The sequence below is a fragment of the Heterodontus francisci genome, chromosome 7 (assembly GCF_036365525.1).
Source record: "Heterodontus francisci isolate sHetFra1 chromosome 7, sHetFra1.hap1, whole genome shotgun sequence".
NCBI lineage: Eukaryota > Metazoa > Chordata > Chondrichthyes > Heterodontiformes > Heterodontidae > Heterodontus > Heterodontus francisci.
The window spans coordinates 30,551,770-30,576,069 of NC_090377.1; the positions used below are offsets into that span (position 1 = coordinate 30,551,770).

At 43.3% G+C, this 24,300-nt stretch overlaps 1 protein-coding gene across 1 annotated transcript in view; it reads left to right on the forward strand.

Moving 5' to 3' along the window:
* Positions 1-22,701, forward strand: part of orc4 (origin recognition complex, subunit 4) — a 173,772-nt gene extending 151,071 nt beyond the window's left edge. Inside the window, exons 9-10 of the mRNA XM_068036262.1 lie at positions 3,249-3,316; positions 16,788-22,701. Of these exons, the coding sequence (XP_067892363.1) occupies positions 3,249-3,316; positions 16,788-16,970 (251 nt within the window). The 3' untranslated portion in view covers positions 16,971-22,701. The remainder of the gene's footprint in view (positions 1-3,248; positions 3,317-16,787) is intronic.
* The last annotated feature ends 1,599 nt before the right edge of the window (positions 22,702-24,300 follow it).

Sequence of the window (24,300 nt, forward strand, 5' to 3'; positions counted from 1 at the left end):
GACGCACACAGTCTGTTCTTGATCGAAATTCACAGCGATGAAGGCCTCACAGCCTAGGGCGAGATACCTGAAAAGTTCGGCAGAAACTCAATGAGCACGTCCAAGTTCCTCAAGCCGTCAGCAAAACATCAGTCATCCCCAGGTGTGTTGATGGCAGCAGTTTACATGCAAACCATGACAAAGTTCCGAAAGGTTATGCGTGCCTGGTTCGCAGTGCAGAGGTGGTTGCGCAGAGGTGGTTCACCATCCATTGCTCCATCCAAAGAAGTCACTCCGTAGAAACTTAAGAGAAATGAAATTCCCCATAGGAGGGGGCTGCATACACGTGGCTTTGGGAGTACAGCATCTCATTGCTGAGATGCATTGATGCTGCAAATCTAATCTTGGCTCAAGGCGCATCTGGTGTATGAGCATGCCCTGCTAGTCATGCTGGTATAGGCCTGTCATTCCTGGCATTAAGGCACAGCGTTACAGGACTGACACACTACACAACTGGAAATGTACCAACTGCAGCACCTACCTCTGATTTGGTCTCACCCCAGTGGAACGGATGAGTGGCTGCCCATCGTGGACACAACACCGCCTCACCGAGGCATACTTAAAGCGGCTGGGAATTTCAATTCGCTATCTCTTGTTCTCCCTCTCAAGCGTATGGGTGCTTATCTTTTTGAATAGACTCCCTGTTGCCTGCAAGCACAACAGCAATGTGCATTTAAACAGCATTGTTAACACAGTTGAACATAACAAGGCACATTACAGGATGTGCCTGCAGGCCACACTACCTGTAGAAATATCTCCAGTTTACTGCTGAAGTCGTCATAACTCTCAAACTCCAGGGTTGTGAAGGTGGCAGGGAACTGCTCTGTGGAATCTATTGAAATAGCCATCATCAAGATTTGCAGTTCAGGAAGGTTTTTAATCACAGAATCACAGAATTGTTACAGAGCAGAAGGAGGCCTTTCAGCCCATCGTGTCCGCACTGGCTTTCTGGAAGAGAAATTCCCTCAGTCCCATTCCCCTGCCTTCTCCCCATAACCCTGCACATTCTTCCTTTTCATATAACTATCTAGTTCCCTTTTGAATGCTTCAATTGAACCTGCCTCCACCACACACTCTCAGGCAGCGCATTCCAGACCTTAACCACTCGCTGCCTGAAAAGGTTTTTCCTCATGTCAGTTTTTCTTCTCTTACCAAATACTTTAAATCTGTGCCCTCTCGTTCACACTCGTAAAAGGATCGAGAACAGTTTCTTTCTTATCTACTCTGTCCAGACCCCTCATGATTTTGAATACCTCTATCAAATCACCTCTCAGCCTTCTCTTTTCCAAGGAAAACAGTCCTAACTTCTCCAATCTATCTTCACAGCTGAAATTCCTCATCCCTGGAACCATTCTTATGAATGTCTTCTGTACTGTCTCCAATGCCCTCATATCTTTCCTCAAGTGCGGCGCCCAGAATTGGACGCAGTACTCCAGCTGAGGCCGAGTGGATAGAGGACACACCCACGCTAACTTATACAAGTTCAACATAACTTCCTTGCCGTTGTACTCTATGCCTCTGTTCATAAAGCCCAGGATACTGTATGCTTTATTATTTGCTCTCTCAACCTGTCCTGCCACCTTTAATGACTTGTGCACATATACACCTAGCTCCCTGTGCTCCTGCACCCCCCCCCCCTTAGAATTGTGCCCGTTATTCTATATTGTTTCTCTGTGTTCTTCCTACCAAAATGAATCATCTCACATTTCTCTGCATTGAACTTCATCTGTCGCCTGTCTGCCCATTCCACCAACTTGTCTATGTCCTTCTGAAGTCTACACTGTCCTCCTCACAGTTCAGTGCTTCCAAGTTTGTATCATCTGCAAACTTTGAAATTGTGCCCTGCACACTAAGGTCTAGGTCATTAATATATATCAGGAACAGCAAGGGTCCCAACACTAAAATCTGGAGGACTCCACTACAAACCATCCTCCAGCCCGAAAAACATCCATTAACCACTACTCTTTAATGGATCACACTGGAAACATGAGATGAGAAAATACAGAAGGCACTCTGTAGAAACTTAAGAGGAATGAAATTGACCGTTGCGCTAGAAAACTGTTCCTAGTCATGAATGGATTTAAGTGCAGAGCGCTGGACTGGAGCACACGTGCTGGCCCCACACAGCCCCAGACAATGGAAATGGATTACAGTGCAGTGTGCTGGACTGGAGCACACGTGCTGGCTTCTGTCAGACAAACCCCTCCTCCCCCCACCTGCCAAGACTGAGGCACACATTATTTCGCCACATGAACATTAAAACTTAAAATTGAAAGCCCCTGACTGGAAAGACATTTGCATAGTAACAGACAGTGTTGGAACAATGGAGACCCAGTCGTTCCTTCCCCAATACACAGAAGAACTGATCAGACCAGTTTTAGTCACATGACTAACTGGCTGTTGCAGAGGTTTGAACTGAGAGTTTTAAATTGGAGAAAACATTGTTCGAAATGAGAAAGTCGTGTGCTCCTGGTTGGAACAGAACCTCCTCTCCAGTCCTGCCTGCTTCCATCTCTTCCCCAAGAAATTGAACCTTGGGAAAACACGTGAACCTCAGAGAGAAAAGTCTGCTACGTGAAAAAGGTTTAAGAAGAACACTGGGCCCTGACGAACAGCAAGACTACCTACAATCAAGTGAGCTCGAAGCACAGTAAACCAGAAACTCTTCAGATGTTGCCTCTCTACTATATTTTCCTCTCTTTTCTGTCCCTATTTGCATGTGTGTATCGCATGTGCATGTTAGCGTGGGTGTGTCCTCTATCCATAGGCGTCAACCGTATTAGAGTTTAAACTTGAGTTTTAATAAAATTTCATCTTCTTTAAACCTGAGAAAACCTGTGTGAATTGGTTTCTTTGTCTTATAATTGGAAAGCTGTGAACAAGGATTCACAAAGGGGGAGCTCAAAACACAGTGTCTTTAAAATTAAACCTTTAAAATTAAACCAGGTGAAGACAGCAACAGACCCCTAGACACCTTTCTCACCTGGTCGTAACACTCCACACAGCCCCAGACAATGGAAATGGAATGCATCTCAGAGCAAACAATAGCAGATCAACTCACATAGCGTTCTGATGACATTGGCACTCCGCTGCATTGTCAGGAGTCACTTTGTTTTTTATACTTGGGTAGTTGCCTGACTGCTTATTAATATAACTATTTTGAGAGATGTCTAGTGTTAGTAAATTTAGTACCTTTTATTGTATTACAGAATTCCAGAAGTTCATTCAAAGGAAGACTCATTCTGTGCACAACTTTGAGAAACCAGTAGTCTTGAAGGTAAGGAAATTTGCAATGTTTAAACATCAAGTTTAGTGACCGTGTTAATGGAGGTTTTATTCTACTTTATTCTACATCACCAAGAGGGTGCAGGATATTCTGCAGGGGGAAGGGAGAAAGCCAGAAGTTGTGGTACACATCGGTACCAACAACATCGCAAGGGGTAGGTATTGAGGTCCTACCGTCAGATTTTCAGGAGCTAGGAAGGAAGTTAAAGAGTAAGACCTCGAAGATGGTAATCTCTGTATTACTCCCAGTGCCATGTGCTAGTGGAATTCCATTTGCCACTTTTCTGCCCAACTGACCAATCCATCAATATCTTCCTGCAGTCTACAGCTATCCTCCTCACTATAAACCACACAACCAATTTTTGTGTCGTCCACAAGCTTCTTGATCATGCCCCCTACTGTTACATCCAAATTGTTAATCTATATCACAAAAAGCAGGGCTCATAGGAGCAGGAGTAGGCCATTCAGACGGTTGAGCCTGCTCCACCATTCAAACAGATCATGGCTGATCAACTACCTCTCCGCCATTTTCCCCCACCATCGCCATAGCCCTTGATGTCGTTAGTCTTGAAAACATGTTCAATGATTGAGCTTCCACAGCCCTTAAATGGCCTGCGCCTTATTCTGAGACTGTGTCCCCTTGTTCTAGACTCAACAGCCAGAGGGAGCATCCTATCCACACCTGTCACGCCCTGTAAGAATTTTGTTTCAATGAGATCACCTCTCATTCTTCGAAACTCTAGAGAATACAGGCCCACTTTCTGCAATTTTTCCTCATAAGACAATTCCGCCATCCCAGGGATTAGTCTGGTAAACCTCCGTTGCACTCCCTCTATGGCAAGTATATCCTTCCTTAAATAAGGAGACCAAAACTAGACTAGAGTTAGATTAGGGCCAATCAAGGATAGTAGTGGGAAGTTGTGTGTGGAATCAGAGGAGATAGGGGAAGCGTTAAATGAATATTTTGCGTCAGTATTTACAGTAGAGAAAGAAAATGTTGTCAAGGAGAATACTGAGATTCAGGCTACTAGGCTAGATGGGATTGAGGTTCACAAGGAGGAGGTGTTAGCAATTTTGGAAAGTGTGAAAATAGATAAGTCCCCTGGGCCAGATGGGATTTATCCTAGGATTCTCTGGGAAGCAAGGGAGGAGATTGCAGAGCCTCTGTCCTTGATCTTTATGTCGTCATTGTCGACAGGAATAGTGCCGGAAGACTGGAGGATAGCAAATGTTGTCCCCTTGTTCAAGAAGGGGAGTAGAGACAGCCCTGGTAATTATAGACCTGTGAGCCTTACTTCAGTTGTGGGTAAAATGTTGGAAAAGGTTATAAGAGACAGGATTTATAATCATCTAGAGAAGAATAAGTTCATTAACGATAGTCAGCACGGTTTTGTGACGGGTAGGTCGTGCCTCACAAACCTTACTGAGTTTTTCGAGAAGGTGACCAAACAGGTGGATGAGGGTAAAGCAGTGGATGTGGTGTATATGGAATTCAGTAAGGCATTTGATAAGGTTCCCCACGGTAGGCTATTGCAGAAAATACGGAAGTATGGGGTTGAAGGTGATTTAGAGCTTTGGATCAGAAATTGGATAGCTGAAAGAAGACAGAGGGTGGTGATTGATGGCAAATGTTCATCCTGGAGTTTAGTTACTAGTGGTGTACCGCAAGGATCTGTTTTGGGGCCACTGCTGTTTGTCATTTTTATAAATGACCTGGATGAGGGTGTAGAAGGGTGGGTTAGTAAATTTGCGGATGACACTAAGGTCGGTGGAGTTGTGGATAGTGCCGAAGGATGTTGTAGGGTACAGAGGGACATAGATAGGCTGCAGAGCTGGGCTGAGAGATGGCAAATGGAGTTTAATGCGGAAAAGTGTGAGGTGATTCACTTTGGAAGGAGTAACAGGAATGCAGAGTACTAGGCTAATGGGAAGATTCTTGGTAGTGTAGATGAACAGAGAGATCTTGGTGTCCAGGTACATAAATCCCTGAAGGTTGCTACCCAGGTTAATAGGGCTGTTAAGAAGGCATATGGTGTGTTAGCGTTTATTAGTAGGGGGATCGAGTTTCGGAGCCACGAGGTCATGCTGCAGCTGTACAAAACTCTGGTGAGACCGCACCTGGAGTATTGCGTGCAGTTCTGGTCACCGCATTATGGGAAGGATGTGGAAGCTATGGAAAGGGTGCAGAGGAGATTTACTAGGATGTTGCCTGGTATGGAGGGAAGGTCTTACGAGGAAAGGCTGAGGGACTTGAGGTTGTTTTCGTTGGAGAGAAGGAGGAGGAGAGGTGACTTAATAGAGACATATAAGATAATCAGAGGGTTAGATAGGGTGGATAGTGAAAGTCTTTTTCCTCGGATGGTGATGGCAAACACGAGGGGCCATAGCTTTAAGTTGAGGGGTGATAGATATAGGACAGATGTCAGAGGTAGTTTCTTTACTCAGAGAGTAGTAGGGGCGTGGAACGCCCTTCCTGCAGCAGTAGTAGACTCGCCAACTTTAAGGGCATTTAAGTGGTCATTGGATAGACATATGGATGAAAATGGAATAGTGTAGGTCAGATGGTTTCACAGGTCGGCGCAACATCGAGGGCCGAAGGGCCTGTACTGCGCTGTAATATTCTAATAATATTCTAAAACGGTACACAATACTCCAGCGGTCTCACGAAGGCTTAATACAATTGAAGCAATACATCTTGTACACAAATTGCCTTGCAATGAAGGCCAACATACCATTTGCCTTCTTAATTGCTTGCTGCACCTGCATACTAGCTTTTCGTGACTTGTTAACAAGGACACCCAGGACTTTTTGGACAGTAGTACTTCCCAACCCCTCTCCATTTCTGAAATACTCTGCCTTTCTGTTTTTTCTACCATAGTGGATCACTTCACACTTATTCACATTATATTCCATCTTCCATGTTATTTCCTATTCACTTAGCCTGTCCAAATCCCCTTGAAGCCTCTTTGCATCCTCCTCATAACTTACATTCCCTCCTAGTTTTGTGTCATCTGCAAATTTGGAAATATTACAATTGCTCCACATATCCAAATCATTTATATAGATTCTAAACAGCTGTGGCCCAAGCACTGATTTTTGAGGTGCACCACTAGTAACAGCTTGCCATCCTGAGAATAACCCATTTATTCCTACTCTCTGTTTTCTGTCTATCAACCAATTCTCAATCCATTGCAGTATACTACCCCCAATCCCATGTGCTCTAATTTTGTTTACTAACCTCCTGTGTGGAACCTAGTACTGAGCCCTGCAGAACCCCACTGGAAACAACTTTCCAGTCGCAATAACACCCCATCAACAATTACCCTTTGTTTCCTGCCACTGAGCCAATTTCGTATCCAGCTTGCTACATTTCCTTGGATCCCATGGGCTTTTATTTTTTTAACCAGATTGCTATGTGGGACCTTGTCAAAAGCCTTGCTAAAATCCATGTAGACCACATCAACTGCACTACTCTCATCACTCCTCCTTGTTACTTCAAAAAATTCAGTCAAGTTAGTCAGACAAGATCTTCCCTTAACAAATCCATGCGACTATCCTTGATTCATGCCCTTCTAAGTGACAGTTTATCCTGTCTCTCAGAATTGATTCCAATAATTTTCCCACTTCTGATGTTACACTGACTGGCCTGTAATTTTTCAGTCTATCGTTTGCTCCCTTTTTAAACAAAGGTACAACATTAGCAGTTCTCCAGTCGTCCGACACCACACCTGTTTCCAGTGAGGACTGGAATATGATGGACAGACCTTCCACTATTTCCTACCTGACTTCTTTTAACAGCCTGGGGTACATTTCACCCAGCCCTGGTGATTTATCCACTTTCAAGGATGCTAATCCCATTAATACTCTCTCCTTATGTTTATCACATCCAATACTTCACACCCCTCTTCCTTAACTACAATATCTGCATCGTTTCCCCCTCTTTTGTGAAGACAGACGTAAAGTATTCATTAAGAACAATATCAACATCTTCTGCCCTTACACTTAGGTGACCTGTTTGGTCTTTTATGGGCCCTACTGTTTCCTTAGTTAACCTCTTACTCTTAATGTATTGATAAAACGTCTTTTTGGGTTCACCTTGATTTTGCTTGCCAATATTGTTTCATGCCCTCTCTTTGCTTTCCTAATTTGCTTTTTGATTTCACCCCTCACTTTCTATACTCCTCTCGGCTTTCTGTCGTATTGAGTTCTTGGTATTGGATATAAGCTTTCCTTTTCTGCCTTATCTTGCCCTAGAAAGCTCCTTGACATCCATGGGGCTCTAGATTTGACCATCCCACTCTTTTTTTTCTTTGTGGAAACATGTTTATTCCGAACCCCACTGCCACTCCTTCCACCTGCCCAGCTTCATTTCCTAAAACTGTCCAAAACTGTGTCCTCTCTTTTTGGACTTGTTACATACTGGCCAAAATGTTCTCCTGAATGCACCTCAAGAATTCTGCTCCCTCAATTCCTTTCACACTAAAACTATCCCAGTGAATATTGGGGTAGTTAGAATCCCCTGCCATTACTGCCCTATTGTTTTTGCACTTCTCAGAGATTTGCCTAAATATCTGCTCTTCTATCTCCCTCTGACTGGGGGTCTATAGTACACTCCCAGCAGTGTGATTGCCTCTTTTATGTTCCTTAGCTCAATCCATATGGCCTCATTTGATGCATCTTCGAACACATCATCCCTCTTCACAGCTGTAATTGTTTCTTTCACCAAAATTGCCACTCCCTGCCTTTTTATCCCCCTCTCTATTGCATTTGAAAACCCTGTAACCAGGAACGTTAAGTTGCCATTCCTGTCCCTCCTTAAGCCATGCTCTGTAATAGCTATGATATGCTGCCATGTGTCTATCTGTGCCCTCAACTCATTTGCTTTATTTGCTATACTCCTTGCATTAAAGTAGATACTCTTGAAGACTGCCAAACGCTTTTTTATTTTCTAACCTTTATTTCCTCTTCCTTCCAGACTCATCCACTAATTTTCTGCCTTCCATTTTTACTTCTGATTTTTGTCCCAACTGAGTCTACCCTCAGGTCCCCATCCCCCTGCCAAACTTGTTTAAACCCTCTCCAACAGCATGAGCAAAACGTCCCGCAAGGAACCCAGTCCCGGCTCTGATCAGGTGCAACCAGTCCGGCCTGTACAGGTCCCATCTCCCCCAGAGCCGGTCCCAATGTCCCAAGAATCTAAAGCCCTCCCTCCTGCACCATCTTTCCAGCCACACATTTATCTGTCTTATCCTCCTATTCCTATACTCACCTGCGCGTGGTATTGGGAGTAATCTGGAGATTACTACTTTTGAGGTCCTGCTTGCTAATTTCCTACCTAGCTCAGTAAATTCTTTCTGCAGGACCACAGCCCTTTTTCTACATTGGTACAAATGTGGATCATGACTGCTGGCTGTTCCGCCTCCCTACTCAGGATGCTCTGCAGCCGCTCAGTGACATCCTTGACCCTGGCACCAGGGAGGCATCAAACCATCCTGGATTCACATCTGCAGCCACAGAAACGCCTGTCTGATCCCCTGACTATCGAATCTCCTATCACCTATTGCTCTTCCAGTCTTCCTTGGACAACGAGGCGCCGTCCCTGCAGGTTTGGGGGTGTCCTCCTTCGCAGGCAATTTGTGGCCCAAGGAGGATCCCCACCAAGAAGAAAATCCCGCCCCCCACCCTGGACTGAGCGCCCACTCCCTCTCACTGGGGCCTTGAGGAGTGGCCCCGGCAACCCCACCTCACCTACTTCTTTGGGCTTCCAACACTGGGCCTGGGTCCAAGGCCCCTGAAGTACCGGCAGTGGTCACTGCACCCGGTGGCGCTGCCGATATTGCTGAGCTGCTGGCCCTGTGATTGGCCGGCAGCTCGGGGCAGGATCCCCATCTCGATTAAGCCTTTAAAGTGACGGAGATCCCGCCTCCTTCAACGTTGACCCCAAAAGACTGAAGGATTGCTCCAGGGTTCTGCAAAAATGCAGAGGTGGGGTTCCCCCTGACTTTTTTCCCTACTCCCCTCACCTCCTGCACAAAATCTAGCCCTTCAAGTGAGAACCAGGCCAAATTCAATATGTTGAGAGGGGAAGCTAAGAGGAAAATAAGACTGACACTGAGAACAGAATGGCAGTCAACATAATCTTCTACTGGCATGTAGGGAGAGACAGTGGCATCGTGATAATGTCACTAAACTACTAATCCAGAGGTCCAGGCCAATATCCTGGGGATACGGGTTCAAATCCCACCACAGCAGCTGGTGGAATTTAAATTCAATGAATTAATAAATCTGGAATTGAAAACTAATTTCCGTAATTGCACCACAAAACTATTATCGATTGTCGTAAAAAACCATCTGGTTCACTAATGCCCTTTAGGGAAGGAAATCTGCTGTCCTGAACTGGTCTGGCCTATATGTGACTCCAGACCCACAGCAATGTGGTTGACTCTTAACTGCCCTCTGAAATGGCCTAGCAAGCCGCTCAATTGTCAAGGGCAATTAGGGATGGGCAACAAATGCTGGGGCCTGTTAGGAACAAAGAGTAATATATGCTTAGAGGCACAGGGCAAGGCTAGAATACTTAATGAGTACTTTTGTATTAGTGTCTACTAAGGAAGAGAAATCTGACAAAGTATCAGTAGAAGCATGGAGAGTAGAGGCAATGGATAGAGTAAAATTTGAGAGGGACACCGTGCTGGAAAGGCTAGCTGTGATTTGGGTAAATAAGTCACCTGGTCCAGATGGCTTGCATCCCAGGTTGCTAAAGGAAGTCAGGGTGGAGATAGCTGAAGGGCTTGCCATAATCTTGCAATCTTCCCGAGTTACGGCGGAGGTGCCAGAGGATTGGAGAGTGGCAAATGTGACACCATTATTCACAAAAGGGTGTAAAGACAGTCCTAGCAACCACAGGCCAGTTAGTTTGACATCAGTGGTGGGTCAGGTTTTAGAAACAATAATCAGGGAAAAAAATCAACTGGCACTTGGAAAGGTTTGAGTTAATTAAGAATAGCCAGCATGGATTTGTAAAAGGCAGATCATGTTTGACTAATGTAACTTAATTTTTTGATGAAGTAACAGAAAAAGTTGAGGAAGGGAATGCAATGGATGTTGTCATGCAGACCCTCTCCTGCCAAGAATGTGGCATATTAATTTCGTCATATGTACGTTGATTTTTAACGGTTGCTGGAGTAAAGAAATGACTTGTTAAAGAGATCACCAGACATTTGGGCTGGAAGGACATTTGCATACTAAGAGACAATACTTGGAGAGACAAAAGAATTGTTCACTGATTCAATTAACAGAGATTGGGCTGGGCAATGGTGATCCACCTGTTGTCAGGTGTAAGAGACAGAACTACACCCCCCAACGAGAGCTTTGGAATCCACAAACGCAGGAGGTTAAGCCAGTTAGTCACATGACTAACCTGCTGGTCAACTTGGAGTTTTTAAATTGTGCCGCACAGAAAGGAACAGACGGCAGTTTGCAACTGAAGCTGGAACAAGGAAGCCTCTCTCCTGGCTGTCTCTCTCTCGCTTTCTCCCAAGCCACCGGACCCACGGAAGATGCATAAACCTCAAGAGAGAAAAGACTGCGACATCGAAACAAGTTGTAGCGTGCACTGGGCCCCAACGAATTGCAGGACTTACAGGCAACCAAAGACTCCACATTGAACTCAAAGGACTGTAATTATAATCCCAATATTGCCTCAAACTTTTCCCCTTTATTTTCTACTTTTTGTGTCTCTGTCTGTGTGTGTGTTTATTGTGTATGCAGGCTAGCATGGTCACGTTGCATATTCGTAATCGTTAACTGGATTAGAGTTTAAGATTAATAAACTTCCACCTTTCTTATTTAAATCTAAGGAAACCTGTCTGATTTCTTTGTCTTACAATTGGAGCAGTGAACAAGGATTCACTGAGGGGGAGCTAAAAACATGGTGTTTCTCAAATCAAATCCTGTTACGGTTAAACCACGCAAAGGCTGAGAGGGAACCCCTAGACCCCTTCTCACCTAGTCGTAACAATGTTGTCTATATGGATTTTAAGTAAGCGTTTGATAAAGTGCCACTTAAAAGGCTGGTTAACAAAATTGAGGCTGATAGAATAGGAGTGTTAGTGTCCAATTGGATAAAAAAGTTGGCTTAAGGCCACAACAGCAAGTCGTGGTAAATGGTTGTCTTTCAGACTGGAGGGATGATAATGGTGTCCTCCATGGGTCAGGACCACTGATTTTTATTTTGCTATGTATAAATGACTTGGATCTTGGAATACAGAGTAGAATTTCAAAATTTGCTGATGATACCAAACTTGGAGGTGTGGCAGTGAGCATGATATGAACTGCCTACAACAGGACATAGATAGGCTAGCAGAATGAAGAGAGGTGGCAATGGAATTTAATGCAGAGAAATGTGCAATGATGCATTTTGGCACAAGGGACAGGGTGAGGCAATATAGACTTAATGGCACAGTTCTGAAGAGTGCAGGAACAGAGGGACCTTGGGCACATGTGAATCAATCTTTGAAAGTGGTAGAACATATTGAGAGAGTGGTTAGTAAAGCACATGGGATCTTGGGCTTCATAAATAGAGATATTGAATACAAAAGCAGGGAGATTATGCGAAACCTTCATAAAGCTCTGGTTAGGTCTCAGCTAGAGTATTGCATCCAGTTCTAGTCACCACACTTTAGGAAGGATGTGAGGGTCCTTGAGAGGGTGCAAAGGAGTTACCAGAAACGTTCCAGGAATGGGGGATTTTAGTTATCCGGTTAGGTTGGAAAAGCTGGGGTTGTTCTCCCTGGAGCAAAGGAGATCGAGGGGAGATTTGATAAAAGTGTACAAGATTGACGGGCCTCGATAAGTTAGACAAGGAAATGCTGCTCCCATTAACTGATGGTACAAAGACTAGGGGGACACAGATTAAAGGTTTTGAGTAAGAGATGCAGGGGGAATGTGAGGAAGAACATTTTTACGCAGTGAGTGGTAATGACCTGGAATTCGCTGGCCAGGAGGTGGTGGAAGCAGAGACGATCAATGATTTCAAAAGGAAATTGGATGGGCACTTGAAGGAAATTGACTTACAGGACTACCGGGATCAAGCATGGGAGTGGAACTAACTGGATTGTCTCCGCGGAGAGCCGGCATGGATTCGATGGGCTTCCTATGCCATAAATAACTATGACTCTATGAATTTATGACTATCCAATCATCTAAGTCTGAATAAATAGAATCAATAGTTGAAGCTCCAACACAGATCCTTCCAGGACACCACTACTCCTGCAATTATTAACTGAACAGCTGATGGAGAGTTTAAGCAACTTCAATCAGCTGTTCACTGAAAGATAAGCTGGTTGTTTCCAGTGTAATAAACCATTTTTAATACATTTTATCAATAATCATATTTGTACAGTGCGCCTGTCTATAACCAGAAGGATTTCACTTTCACAAACCAACATGGCACGGTGGTGCAGATAGATTCTTTTGTGGCTTTGAAAGGGAATTTGATAAGTATTTGAAGCAGAAAATAATAGCAGGGCTACAGAGAAAAGGTGGGGTGTGGGACTAGCTGGATTGCTCTTGCAGAGGGCCGGCATGGGCTTGAGTCAAATTCCCTCCTTCTGTGCTCTAACCATTCTATGACTCTATGAGCTAGCTACTCCAGTTGTTATTACATTCTTTTTTTTTTAAATTAGAGGTTGAAGTGAATCCTCAGCCTTGTTCTGTTACACGTTGAACAATTACACTTTGAAGTGGTACCAGTTTGATAACTTTGATCAAAAAGCATTAATTGTAATTTTGGTCAGTATAACGGACTTGGTGTTAAAAATCATGCAAAATAAGGCATAAGCTATTTTCTTTTAAAAAGTTGAATACAGGTGTTTTGAATAAGTTCTGTTTCTGTCTTGTATTTTGTTTGGTGAAATGAATTGCTCGGCCATTGATCCTAACAGACATGAACAACAAAAATGAACAACCAGTTTTAAATAAAAACAGAAAGTGCTGGAAATACTCAGCAGGTCAGGCAACATCTGTGGAGAGAGAAGCAGAGTTAACTTTCCAGGTCTGTGACTTTCATCAGAACCAGCAAAGGTTAGAAAAGAGTTAGGTTTTAAGCAAGTGAAGGGGGGGTGGTGGTGTTGGTGGGGAAGAGAACAAAAGGGAAGATGTGTGATAGGGCAGAGGGCAGGAGAGGTTAAATATCAAAGCTGTCCTAGGACACAGAGTTAATGGCAGAATAATGAGCAGCACTGTCTACATGAAAAACAGGCTCATGGTTTAAAAAAAAATATGAAAAAAGCCTGTCATGCTCTGAAGTTATTGAACTCAATGTTCAGTCTGCAAGGCTGTGGAGTGGCTAATCGAATGATCGGGTGCTGCTCCTCGATCAATGGCCGTGCAATTCATTTCACTGGAACACTGGAGTAGGCCAAAGACAGAAATGTTGGCATGAGAGTGGGGTTGGGGTTGTTGAAATGGCAAGCGACCGGAAGCTCAGGGTTTTGCTTTCGGACTGAGTGGAGGTGTTCCGCAATGCGGTCACCCAATCTGCGTTTGGTATCCCCAATATGGAGGCAACCGCATTGTGAGCAGCGAATACAGTATACTAAATTGAAGGAAGTTAAATCACTGGTTCACCTGGAAGGAGTGTTTGGGGCCTTGGATGGTGAGGAGAGAGGAGGTAAAAGGGCAGGTATTCGACCTCCTGTGATTGCATGAGAAGGGAACGAGGTGTCGGGGGTGATGGAGGAGTGGACCAAGGTGTCGCGGAGGGCACGATACCTTCAGAATGCTGATGGGGGAGGGGAAGGGAAGATATGTAAAACCAGTTTTGTTTTGCTGTAGAGCGAGTGATGGATTTTCTTTCCACCACATGTATGCATTTGGAAAGGCAAGGTCTGATTAGGGATAGTCAGCATGGCTTTGTGCGTGGGAAATCATGTCTCACGAATTTGAGTTTTTCGAGGAGGTGACCAAGAGGATTGACGTGGGCAGAGCGATGCATGTTGTCTACATGGACTTTAGCAAGGCTTTTGACAAGGTCCCGCATGGTAGGCTGGTCCAGAAGGTTCAAACCCATGGGATCCAGGGTGAGCTAGCCAATTGGATACAAAATTGGCTTGGTGGTAGTGGAAGGTTGTTTTTCAGGCCGGTGACCAGTGGTGTGCCGCAGGGATACGCTGGGCCCTCTGTTGTTTGTCATTTATATTAATGACTTGGATGTGAATGTAGGGGGCATGATTAGTAAGTTTGCAGATGACACCAAAATTGGTGGTATAGTGGACAGTGAAGAAGGTTGTCGAAGGTTACAACAGGATATAGATAAACTGGGAAAGTGGGCAAGGGATTGGCAAATGGAATTTAACGCAGACAAGCATTTTGGGAAGTTAAACCAGGGCAGGACATATACAGTGAATGGCCGGGCCCTGGGGAGTGTTGTTGAGCAGAGAGACCTTGCGGTGCAAGTACTTTGTTCCCTGAAAGTGGCAACACAGGTAGACAGGGCGGTGAAGAAGGCGTATGGCATGCTTGCCTTCATCAGCCGAGGCATTGAGTACAAGAGTTGGGACGTCATGTTATAGTTGTACATAACGTTGGTTAGGCCGCATTTGGAGTACTGTGTGCAGTTCTGGTCGCCGCACTACAGGAAAGATGTGATTAAGCTCGAGAGGGTGCAGAAAAGATTCATGAGGATGTTGCCTGGTTTGGAGGGCTTGAGTTATAAAGAGAGATTGGATAGGCTGGGTCTGTTTTCCCTGGAGCGAAGGAGGCTGAGAGGGGACATGACAGAGGTATATAAAATTATGAGAGGCATAGATAGGGTAGATAGCCAGAGTCTGTTTCCTATGGTAGGGGTGACTAAAACTAGAGGGCATAGATTTAAGTTGAGAGGGAGGAGGTTTAAAGGGGATCAAAGGGGTGAATTTTTCACACAAAGAATAGTTGATATCTGGAATGAGCTGCCAGAGGAGGTGGTGGAGGCAGGAACAGGAGCAACATTTAAGAGGCATCTGGACAGGTACTTGAATGAACAAGGCATAGAGGGATATGGAATTAATGCAGGCAGGTGGGATTAGTATAGATGGGCATTATGGTCGGCATGGACGCAGTGGGCCGAAGGGCCTTTTTCTATGCTGTACGACTCTGACTCTATGTAGTGAACAAATCACATTAGCACGACATGCCCTCAATATGGGATGGGAACCGTATTTTCAAAAGATGCATACCGTGGGCACAATCTGATGGAAGTTAATTAATCTACTCCATGACCCCCGCAAATGGCTGAGTTACCAATCTCCTCTTTCACTTGTCTTTCAATAGGGCAATAACAATCATATTTCTATTCAATTTCTCTATTAAAACTAAAATAAGGAAAAATTCTAAACTAGTGACAATAATTGTTTGTGCCTACTGTTACCACCGACCGCTCCAGTCAAAGCCCCCAGTCAAAATATACGATTCTGATTGTGGTGGGAGAGACGCACTGATAATTCAATCCCATTGCTCCACAGATCAGCTAACATATCATTTAAAACTTTCCAAATTAAAGAAAGACCCAGCCAAATTGTGCCATCAATTAACCCCCGAATGAGGCTAACCAAATCAGGTATCTTTAAATCAATAAATTAACTCTTCAATTAGAAGAACTAAATTCTTAAACACTATGAAGATATAAACAATATTTAAAATAGAAAAAATTAGAGTCCTTGCAAATTTACAGTCCAGTGATTCTTGAAGTCCTCACAGAATGTTGCTTTCCTTCTCCAGCGAATCTCAACAATTAACGACTAGCAAACAGTTTCAACAGAATCAATCTGGCTTTAGAGTTTTTGAGGGAAAAAAGATTGTCACAGTCTAACTTCCCTTTCTTCAATTTAAATTACCAGAGATCTCTGTTTTGGCTTGACTTTTTTAGAATTTTGAGATAATTAAACAGACTAAAGTTCTCTTCCTTCAGTTTAAATGGATGAGCTCTTTTTCCAGGTGCTGACACCACAGATGTGTTCTCTGTCTGTCTGTTAGAACAAACTGTCTTCAACTAAAAAGCCAGTTCAAAATTGAATTGTAACAAATGTCACGCTTGATACTCACTCCCAGTGGCTGTATCTATGGTAACGAGAATGCACCCTTTGAATTGCAGTCTCCAAATGGCTGTTTCTAAGGCAACGAAAATGCACCTTCCTATAACTCCTGAGGCTTGCTGGTTCTTAAAGCAATACTGATCCTTTGCAAGCCTTAAAGGCAAACCGCATATTCCTGGAAACCAAAACTACAGGACCTTGACACTAAGTTGTGCATTGAAGTGCTGGTCTGCAGACTTTTTGGGTAAAATTCCTGCCTATTGTTCTGAACAAAGATTTTGTCCCTCCCAGTATCCTCCTTTCATGTGCCAGCCTGCTTCACATTCTACTTTAGTTTCCTTGCTGGCTAATTTGTCGATCAAATTATTTGTTTTCCCTTTGTCCCCTTAGGCGTTTGAGCACCTGCATCAATTGGAATTAATCAAACCAATGGAGGGGGCATCTGTCCGAACACAGAAAGAATACCAACTGGTAAAAATACTGCTGGATAGCAGTCAGATAATGGATGCACTGCAAAAGTATCCACAGTGCCCTACAGATGTCTGGCTTTGGGCATCATCATCTCTGGAATAAACCATTTGAAATCGGAACTTGTTAACTGAAGAAATTACTATTTTGGAGAAATTTTTATTTTTATTTACATCAATAGTTGCAAACAATTTTTAAAGTGAAATTGTAAGAAACGTTCTTGTTGCTGGAATGCAAGAAAGTCAAAAACCAGGTTTTAGGACCCCTGTACAATATATTTCCTTTGTTTTGACACCAACTCTTCCAAGTGTTTTGAAATTTTTCGTGAAGGAAAACATTACATTTTTACCACTGACATTATATGCAAGTATTACAAATATGTATTTTTAACATGATTTATCGGTATCTTTAAGAAAATGGAAATGCATTTGTCTAGCACTCATGAAGACAGGTTTAAAAATTACAGTAATGGCAAAACTAGATTAGTCATTTTGCAAATAATTATTAATAGTGGTTTTACTGTGTTCACTCTGGAGACATCGTAATTCCTGCCATTTATGCAGTTAAAGATATTAAAGAATGTGACGGTAAATGTTAATTTCCCAGGTAATTTTTTTAAAGGGCAATAGCTGCCCTGTGAAGATTTTTTATTTTTCTCAAAGTACCCAAAATGTCGTAATCGTAACTACCATTGTTGGATTAGTACTTCTCCTGTTTGTTTTGTGTGGTAATCATGGAAGTTCCTGGAAGCTTCAGTTCCAGATTCATTCCAAATATTTTGTAGTATTCGGGTTGTATCATAAAAATCAAGCTTAATCTTCAAGATGCAATAGTTTTTTGTTTTGTTTAATTGTTACTCGTTTGTATCAGCTATGCCAGGTAGGATTTTAAAAATGGAATGAGATATACATGCCAGAGAGTGATGCTACAGTCTGTGCCATCAGTGATGGAGCAAAAGGGAGAGGGCTGAAGTAGGAAATGGAAAGCTGTGAAGAGATTTGATGAGAATTTTTAAGTGGCTATACTGAGGCCTAGATCCATACTGAGTGTCAGCCAGAATTAGGATGATGCAGGGCAGGGTGTGGGCAATGAAATTCTGGATGAGTTGGAGTTTATATAGTGTGGGACCTGAGTGACTAGACAAGAACAATTTCATACTAACTGGTATGTGCTGAATTGCACATCCCTACAGATAATGTAAGTATTTTAACAATATTAGCCAAAATTTAATCAGATTTTTAAAAATTGACTGGTTGTGCACAATGCTGTCTGCAGATCACTACCTCATTATAGCTGTTAACTAGCTGCGTGAAGAGCAGATGGTAGATTACTAACAAATATACTTGGTGAAAGGGCTGGGAAAGCCAAATATAGAAAGACAGATGCTCTGTATCCACACACTGATGTACAAACCTTTGCCTTGCATTACTTTTCCATTGTACTTCTCGCCCACCTCTGTCCTGACCTTGTTACGTCATGTGCTGTTTTCAAACTGGAAGGCAGAATGGTTCTGGTGGGATTCTCAGTTCCTACCCTCAGTAGTTTTCTCTGGAGAATAAGATGTGTAATTTCAAGCAACAGAGAATTGTCCAGTATGCTTTCCTTTCCCTTGCTCCCAAACAGGAACATGTTGGGCATATGTAGCCAGAAGTAGGGCACTTAAGTTTGCATCGCAATGATGTATAGTAATTGAACACTTGACTTGATTCAATGCCATTGAAAATGATGGATTAGAATTAAAAGTTTCTTCATGCTCAGAAGCCATTAGTGGCATCATGTGGAACATATTCCTTTTTAGGCACTCAGTGCGTCAAACATGACCTGATCAGGTACATCATGGATAGTCTTGGAGGTCATGGGTGCAATCTGATGGAATTTGATGAATTGCTGCATGCTTCTCAAAATGTACTGGTAGATCAGTGTCTTTCAATAACTCAATGAAACTCAATTCTTTTCTTTTTCTCAGCTACAGGAACATAGCAATTAGACGAACACTAGTACGCTGCTGGATGTGTAGCAGGGTAAGAATTCCATGTTCCCGCATGTCCAGGCCCAAATCTGAGGGCCAGCATCATTTGAGTAATGATTAGGCAGGCACCTACCCTACTGGGGCACTAGGATTTTGCAGCGACATCTTGCCACAAGAGAGCACAGGTTCATCTGGGCCAAGTGTAGCAATGTAAAATTTCTGCTGGTGGTTGCATTCTACCTGTTCTACTTGGCCATTGGGATACATCATTGTGTGTCCCTTTTACCTTCATTATATGGCAAGTACACCTGCTTCACAAAAGTATACTTGACTGTTATAGTGAGCCAACCAAATAGGGTATTTGTAGTAAAAACAAAAAGTGCTGGGAATACTCAGCAGGTCTGGCAGCATCTGTGGAGAGAGACGCAGAGTTAACGTTTCACATCTATGACCTTTCATCAGAACTGGCAAAGGTTGGAAAAGAATTAGGTTTGAAGTAAGTGAAGGGGAGGGAGAGAACAAAGGGCAGAGGGCAGGAGAGATTAAATAACAAAGCTGTCTTGGACAAAGGCAAAGAGTGTGTTAATGCTTGTGGTGAAAGACAAAACATTATTCCAGAAAGAGTGTTAATAGCAGAATAATGAGCAGCTCTGACTGCATGAAAAACAGGCACATGGTTAAAAAATAAAATATAAAAAAAGTCAGTCCTGCTCTGAAGTTATTGAACTCAGTGTTCATTCCGCAAGGCTGTAGAGTGCCTAATCGAAAGATCAGGTGCTGCTCCTCAACCTTGTGTTGATGTTCACTGGAACACTAGAGAGCAGGCCAAAGACAGAAATGTTGGCACAAGATCAGGGGGGTGTGTTGAAATAGCAAGCAACCGCAAGCTCAGGGTCATGCTTTCAGACTGAGTGGAGGTGTTCTGCAAAGCGGTCACCCAATCTGCGTTTGGTCTCCCCAATGTAGAGACCCCATTGTATGCAGCAAACACAGTATACTAAATTGAAAGTACAAGTAAATAGCTGCTTCAGCTGAAAGGAGTGTTTGGCGCCTTGGATAGTGAGAAGGGAGGAGGTAAAAGGGCAGGTCCTGTGATTGCATGGGAAGGTGCCATGGGAAGGGGATGAGGTGTCAGGGGTAATGGAGGAGTGGACCAGGGTGTCGCGGAGGGAACGATCCCTTCGGAATGCTGACGGGAGTGGAGGGGAAGATGCGTTTGGTGGTGGCAGAAGATGATCCTTTGGATGTGGAGGCTGGTGGGGTGGAAAGTGAGGACAAGGGGAACCCTGTTGCGGTTCTGAGAGGGAGGGGAAGGGTTGAGGGCAGAAGTGCGGGAAATGGGCCAGATATGGTTGAGAGCCCTGTCAACCACTGTGGGGAGGGAGTCCTTGGTTAAGGAAAAAGGAAGACATATCAGAAGTGCTGTTGTGGAAAGTTGCATCATCAGAGCAGATGCGTCGGAGATGGAGAAACTGGGAGAATAGAATGGAGTCCTTAAAGGAGGCAGGGTATTTGTAGAGCTGTATGTTAGTCATCCAAGTATAGCAATGATAGATTCTGTCCAAATTCCTCCAGGCCTCATTACATTGATTATACATTCAAAATGGGCTTGATTTTCAAGGCCAGGTTCTTGTCTTTTGATCATCCAAACAGCAACTGTCACCCTGTGCCATTGATGATTTCAGCTTTACTGTTATCTAGAACAGCATTCTGGAGGACTAAACCAACAGAAGAAAGGGATCTTCTCATCTAATCACTAAGATAGCAAATAAGGGAAGATATTGGTGATAAAGAAGGGCCAGGTACAGGGTATTGGAGAGTGTCCCAGGCAGGAGCCATTTATCCATGTAACTAATGATTGGGATTAGTCCTCAGATGCTGAATTGAGAAGCAGAGGGGATCTATCTGATTTTGTGTTTAATAATGATCCACACAGTGGCCTAGAGGTGAGGGCAGCAACTTGGTGTTCTACACCACTCCATGGTAAGCTATAAAAGTCTGGGTTTTAGTAGGCTCAGTTTACAGAAACGGAGACACCTAGAGCTGTATTTTATTCCGGCAGGATGCACTGCAGTACGAAGATGTCCGGAGCGGCGAGTGGGGTCGGAGTTGCTAGCGTCGTTCAGGCACGCCCCATAAGCAGGTTGTGGGATTGGTGAGGGTGGGGAGTTGTCTTCCCGGGGGGGAGGGCAACAATTGCTCCCATGGGGGGGGGGGGCCTCCACAGGTTATGGATTTCCCCCAAAGGAAGAACCCACCCACCCCACCCTGACCTGACCCCGCTAGGAGGCTGCACCCCGCAGCATCTCCCCATGGCAGCGGGCCTCGCCACCTTTTGTAAAATTGAGGTAGAGACGGGAGAAGGCCCGTAAGTGGTCAATTAATGGCCACTTCAATTGACCTGGGGTGGGAAGGCCATCCTTGCCTTCTCCCCCCACCCCCGTCATGGCCAAAATGGCAAGGGGCCTGTCTCCATGCCCATCTCCAAGGGCAGAACAAACTTCTGCCCCTAGTACCAGTTAAATGGGAGATAGAATGGTGCTCATTAGGCTAACAAAAACAAAATTGGATATAACCTGACATGCTTTATTTAAGATTTCACGCAGCAAACAATGGCAGAAAACCATAATGGCTTCAAGGAGAAATAATTTGTATCGAAAAATGTAGTTAAGGTCTTATAAAATAAATAAGTAGTAATCTTTTTGAGAGAAGGGTATAAGAACGGACCAGTCATAACAAAAAGAAATGGGGAATGCAAAGACAAATGGGATGCGGGGTTTGATGAGGTTGCAGATGTACTGTGTGGCAAAGCATTAGAAAGATTTATAAACGCAGACAGACAGCGAGTTGGACAGGTGAAAACTTTGTGTAGGAAGAGTAGTGGCTTGGTTTCAGAATTCAAGTCTGGAGCTAACTAAAGTACGAACAAACAATTTAGAGCACAGGAGGGTAGAACCTTAACAGTTGAGGAAGGCAGATTGTGATAACATGCAACAATTAAGGTTGCAAATACAAGATGGTGATTGGAATGAATGAAAGTGTCAAGGATACCTTTGAGCGATAAGGAACAATACCTGAGCAAAGAAAGCTATCATAGGGTACTGGAACAGAAATTTATTTGAGTATTGAGTTCTTTTGCAGCATTAATGTTCTCCAGGAGTGCACAATCTTGATTGTAGTAGCCAGAATATATATCAGAATTCATCCTTTGCATAATTGAACATGATGCATTTCATTTAAACAGCTGTGTGTATTTCATAAACAACAATTAAAATGTGCACAAGCACTGATCCTAGAGACAAGAAAAATTACAAACATAGTGGGGGGAGGTTCAGTATGAAAAAAAAATCTGAATCCTGACCCCGTTTCACCTCCAACCCACTCACTTCCCATTTTAACTGAGACAGGGTGGGTGGGTGGGTGGGGGGACAGTCGTGGTAGGGAACCAACCCACTCTCAAGGGACTGGCTGGCAATTTAAATATTATAATAAGGCTGCATGCCTTATATTTATCCACCATTTCAAATTTAATTCTGACCAGCCCGGTAAACACACCAGCTGAAGGGAGGCTAGGAGCTAAAGGGCCTTTCCACTTACATGCTGGATCCAGTGTATCTGTCTTGCAATGCAGTTTTTCCCTTCCTCATTCCATAAATATCTTAAATGATCCCACCAGCCATCTGAATATCTAGGTATGGCTCCCTTCACTAGCAAGGGCCTATAAGCCCAATCTATATAGATCACTGAGTACTATTATCAGAGAACAATTTGTACTTTTTTTTTGATAAAACAATACTAGGATATAAATGTGAACTCAATGTGTGTGTTTTTATATACTACTTTGGAGAAATAAAGAACAATCAGAAGCATTTCATGTGTTTTTATGGTACAGCAGGGCTCCTGACAACTTGTCTACACATTTCCTCAAATATGTAACGAAGAGGAAAGCAAATAATTAACTCTCGCTGCAAAATCCCAACAGAAAAACAAAAATAACAATGTGTAGAAACAAGCTTCATGAACTAAGACAATACACAATATAAGCATATCCATTGGTAAATGGGAGCTGAGTGTACGCATCTTTCCTCTCCTTGTAGTGTTTTTGTAGGAGTTATTGTCTTCCTCCTCTTCCCACATCAACTCCCACCACTCCCCACTGCCATATTCACCTCGGCAAACGCTGTGCCTGGTCGCATGTGTTACATTTCTAAAAAGTAACCCAGAATAAAACAAGCCCTGGCCTGCAGCACAAGGGTTAACTTTGTAAGAAGGACAGCATAAGAAAAATCTTTCAAATACGAAACCTTCTCTGTCAGACCACTTCAGTACGTTCCTCATTATATAAAATAAGCGGCTTCAAAAGTTAACTGGGGCTGGTCACCATTAACGCAAGACATCAATAAAAAAGGCTGAAATTACAACAGAAAATGCTGTAAATACTCAGCAGGTCAGGCAGCATCTGTGGAGCGAGAAATAAAGTTAACATTTCAGATGTAACATTTCAGATGTGACCTTTCATCAGTACATCTGCATGGAAACATTTTTGTTTACCTGGGAAACGGAGCCAATAGATCTTCTTTTATCTGTCTCGAAATGCCTCAACTGATGCGTATGTTGTAAACTTGGGTGGTGAAAAAGGAGAGACTCTGCCTAGTACAATGCCCACTCTTGTGCCAGCATGTTCAGTTAAATGCATAGTGTACTGCGGTGATCAACATAAAGATAGATTCCAGTTAATGATTAATAATGACCTGATTAAGAGTTGTTGCACATAGACAAAATGAGTCAGATACCAAGTATGTGAAAAATATTCTTGGAAAGTTCTAGCCATCTGTCATTGTTCCCTAATTAGCAAAGCATTGGAAGCTGCACCGATGAATCAATTATCCAAACACACATCTGTACAGAAAATGTTTAGTCAAACATTGAACAGAAGTGCGTAAAGAAAGTACTTATCTTACAGTGTGTTACATGTTGCCTCGGGATGTCTGAAGTAATTCACAGGCAATAAGATGGTTTTGAAGTGTAATTACTGTTATAAAGTCTCACCAACAGCCAACCAGATGAACGATCAGATAATCTTTTTAGTGGTGTTACTTGAAAAAGAAATGCTGTGCAGAACAACAGGAGAATTCTCCTAGTTGTCTTCAAATTTTGCCATGGAATCTCTTTTACTTCCACTTGAGAGAACACATGGGGCCTTGGTTTAACATCATATCTGAAAGATGGTAACTCCAACAATGTTCCCTCAGTACAGCCTAAGTTATGTGCTCACAAGGCTCTGGAACCATTACCTCTGATTAAGAGAAAAGAATGCTTATAGTACGACTGAATGCTATTGTACCACTGAGCCAAGGCAGGCACTCGTTTCAGATAGAGACCAAACCAAATTGGAACACTCTACTAACCAATTCCTCCAGAGAAGGCTCCAAAACTCTCTGAAATTCTCCATCTGGAAAATGGAAA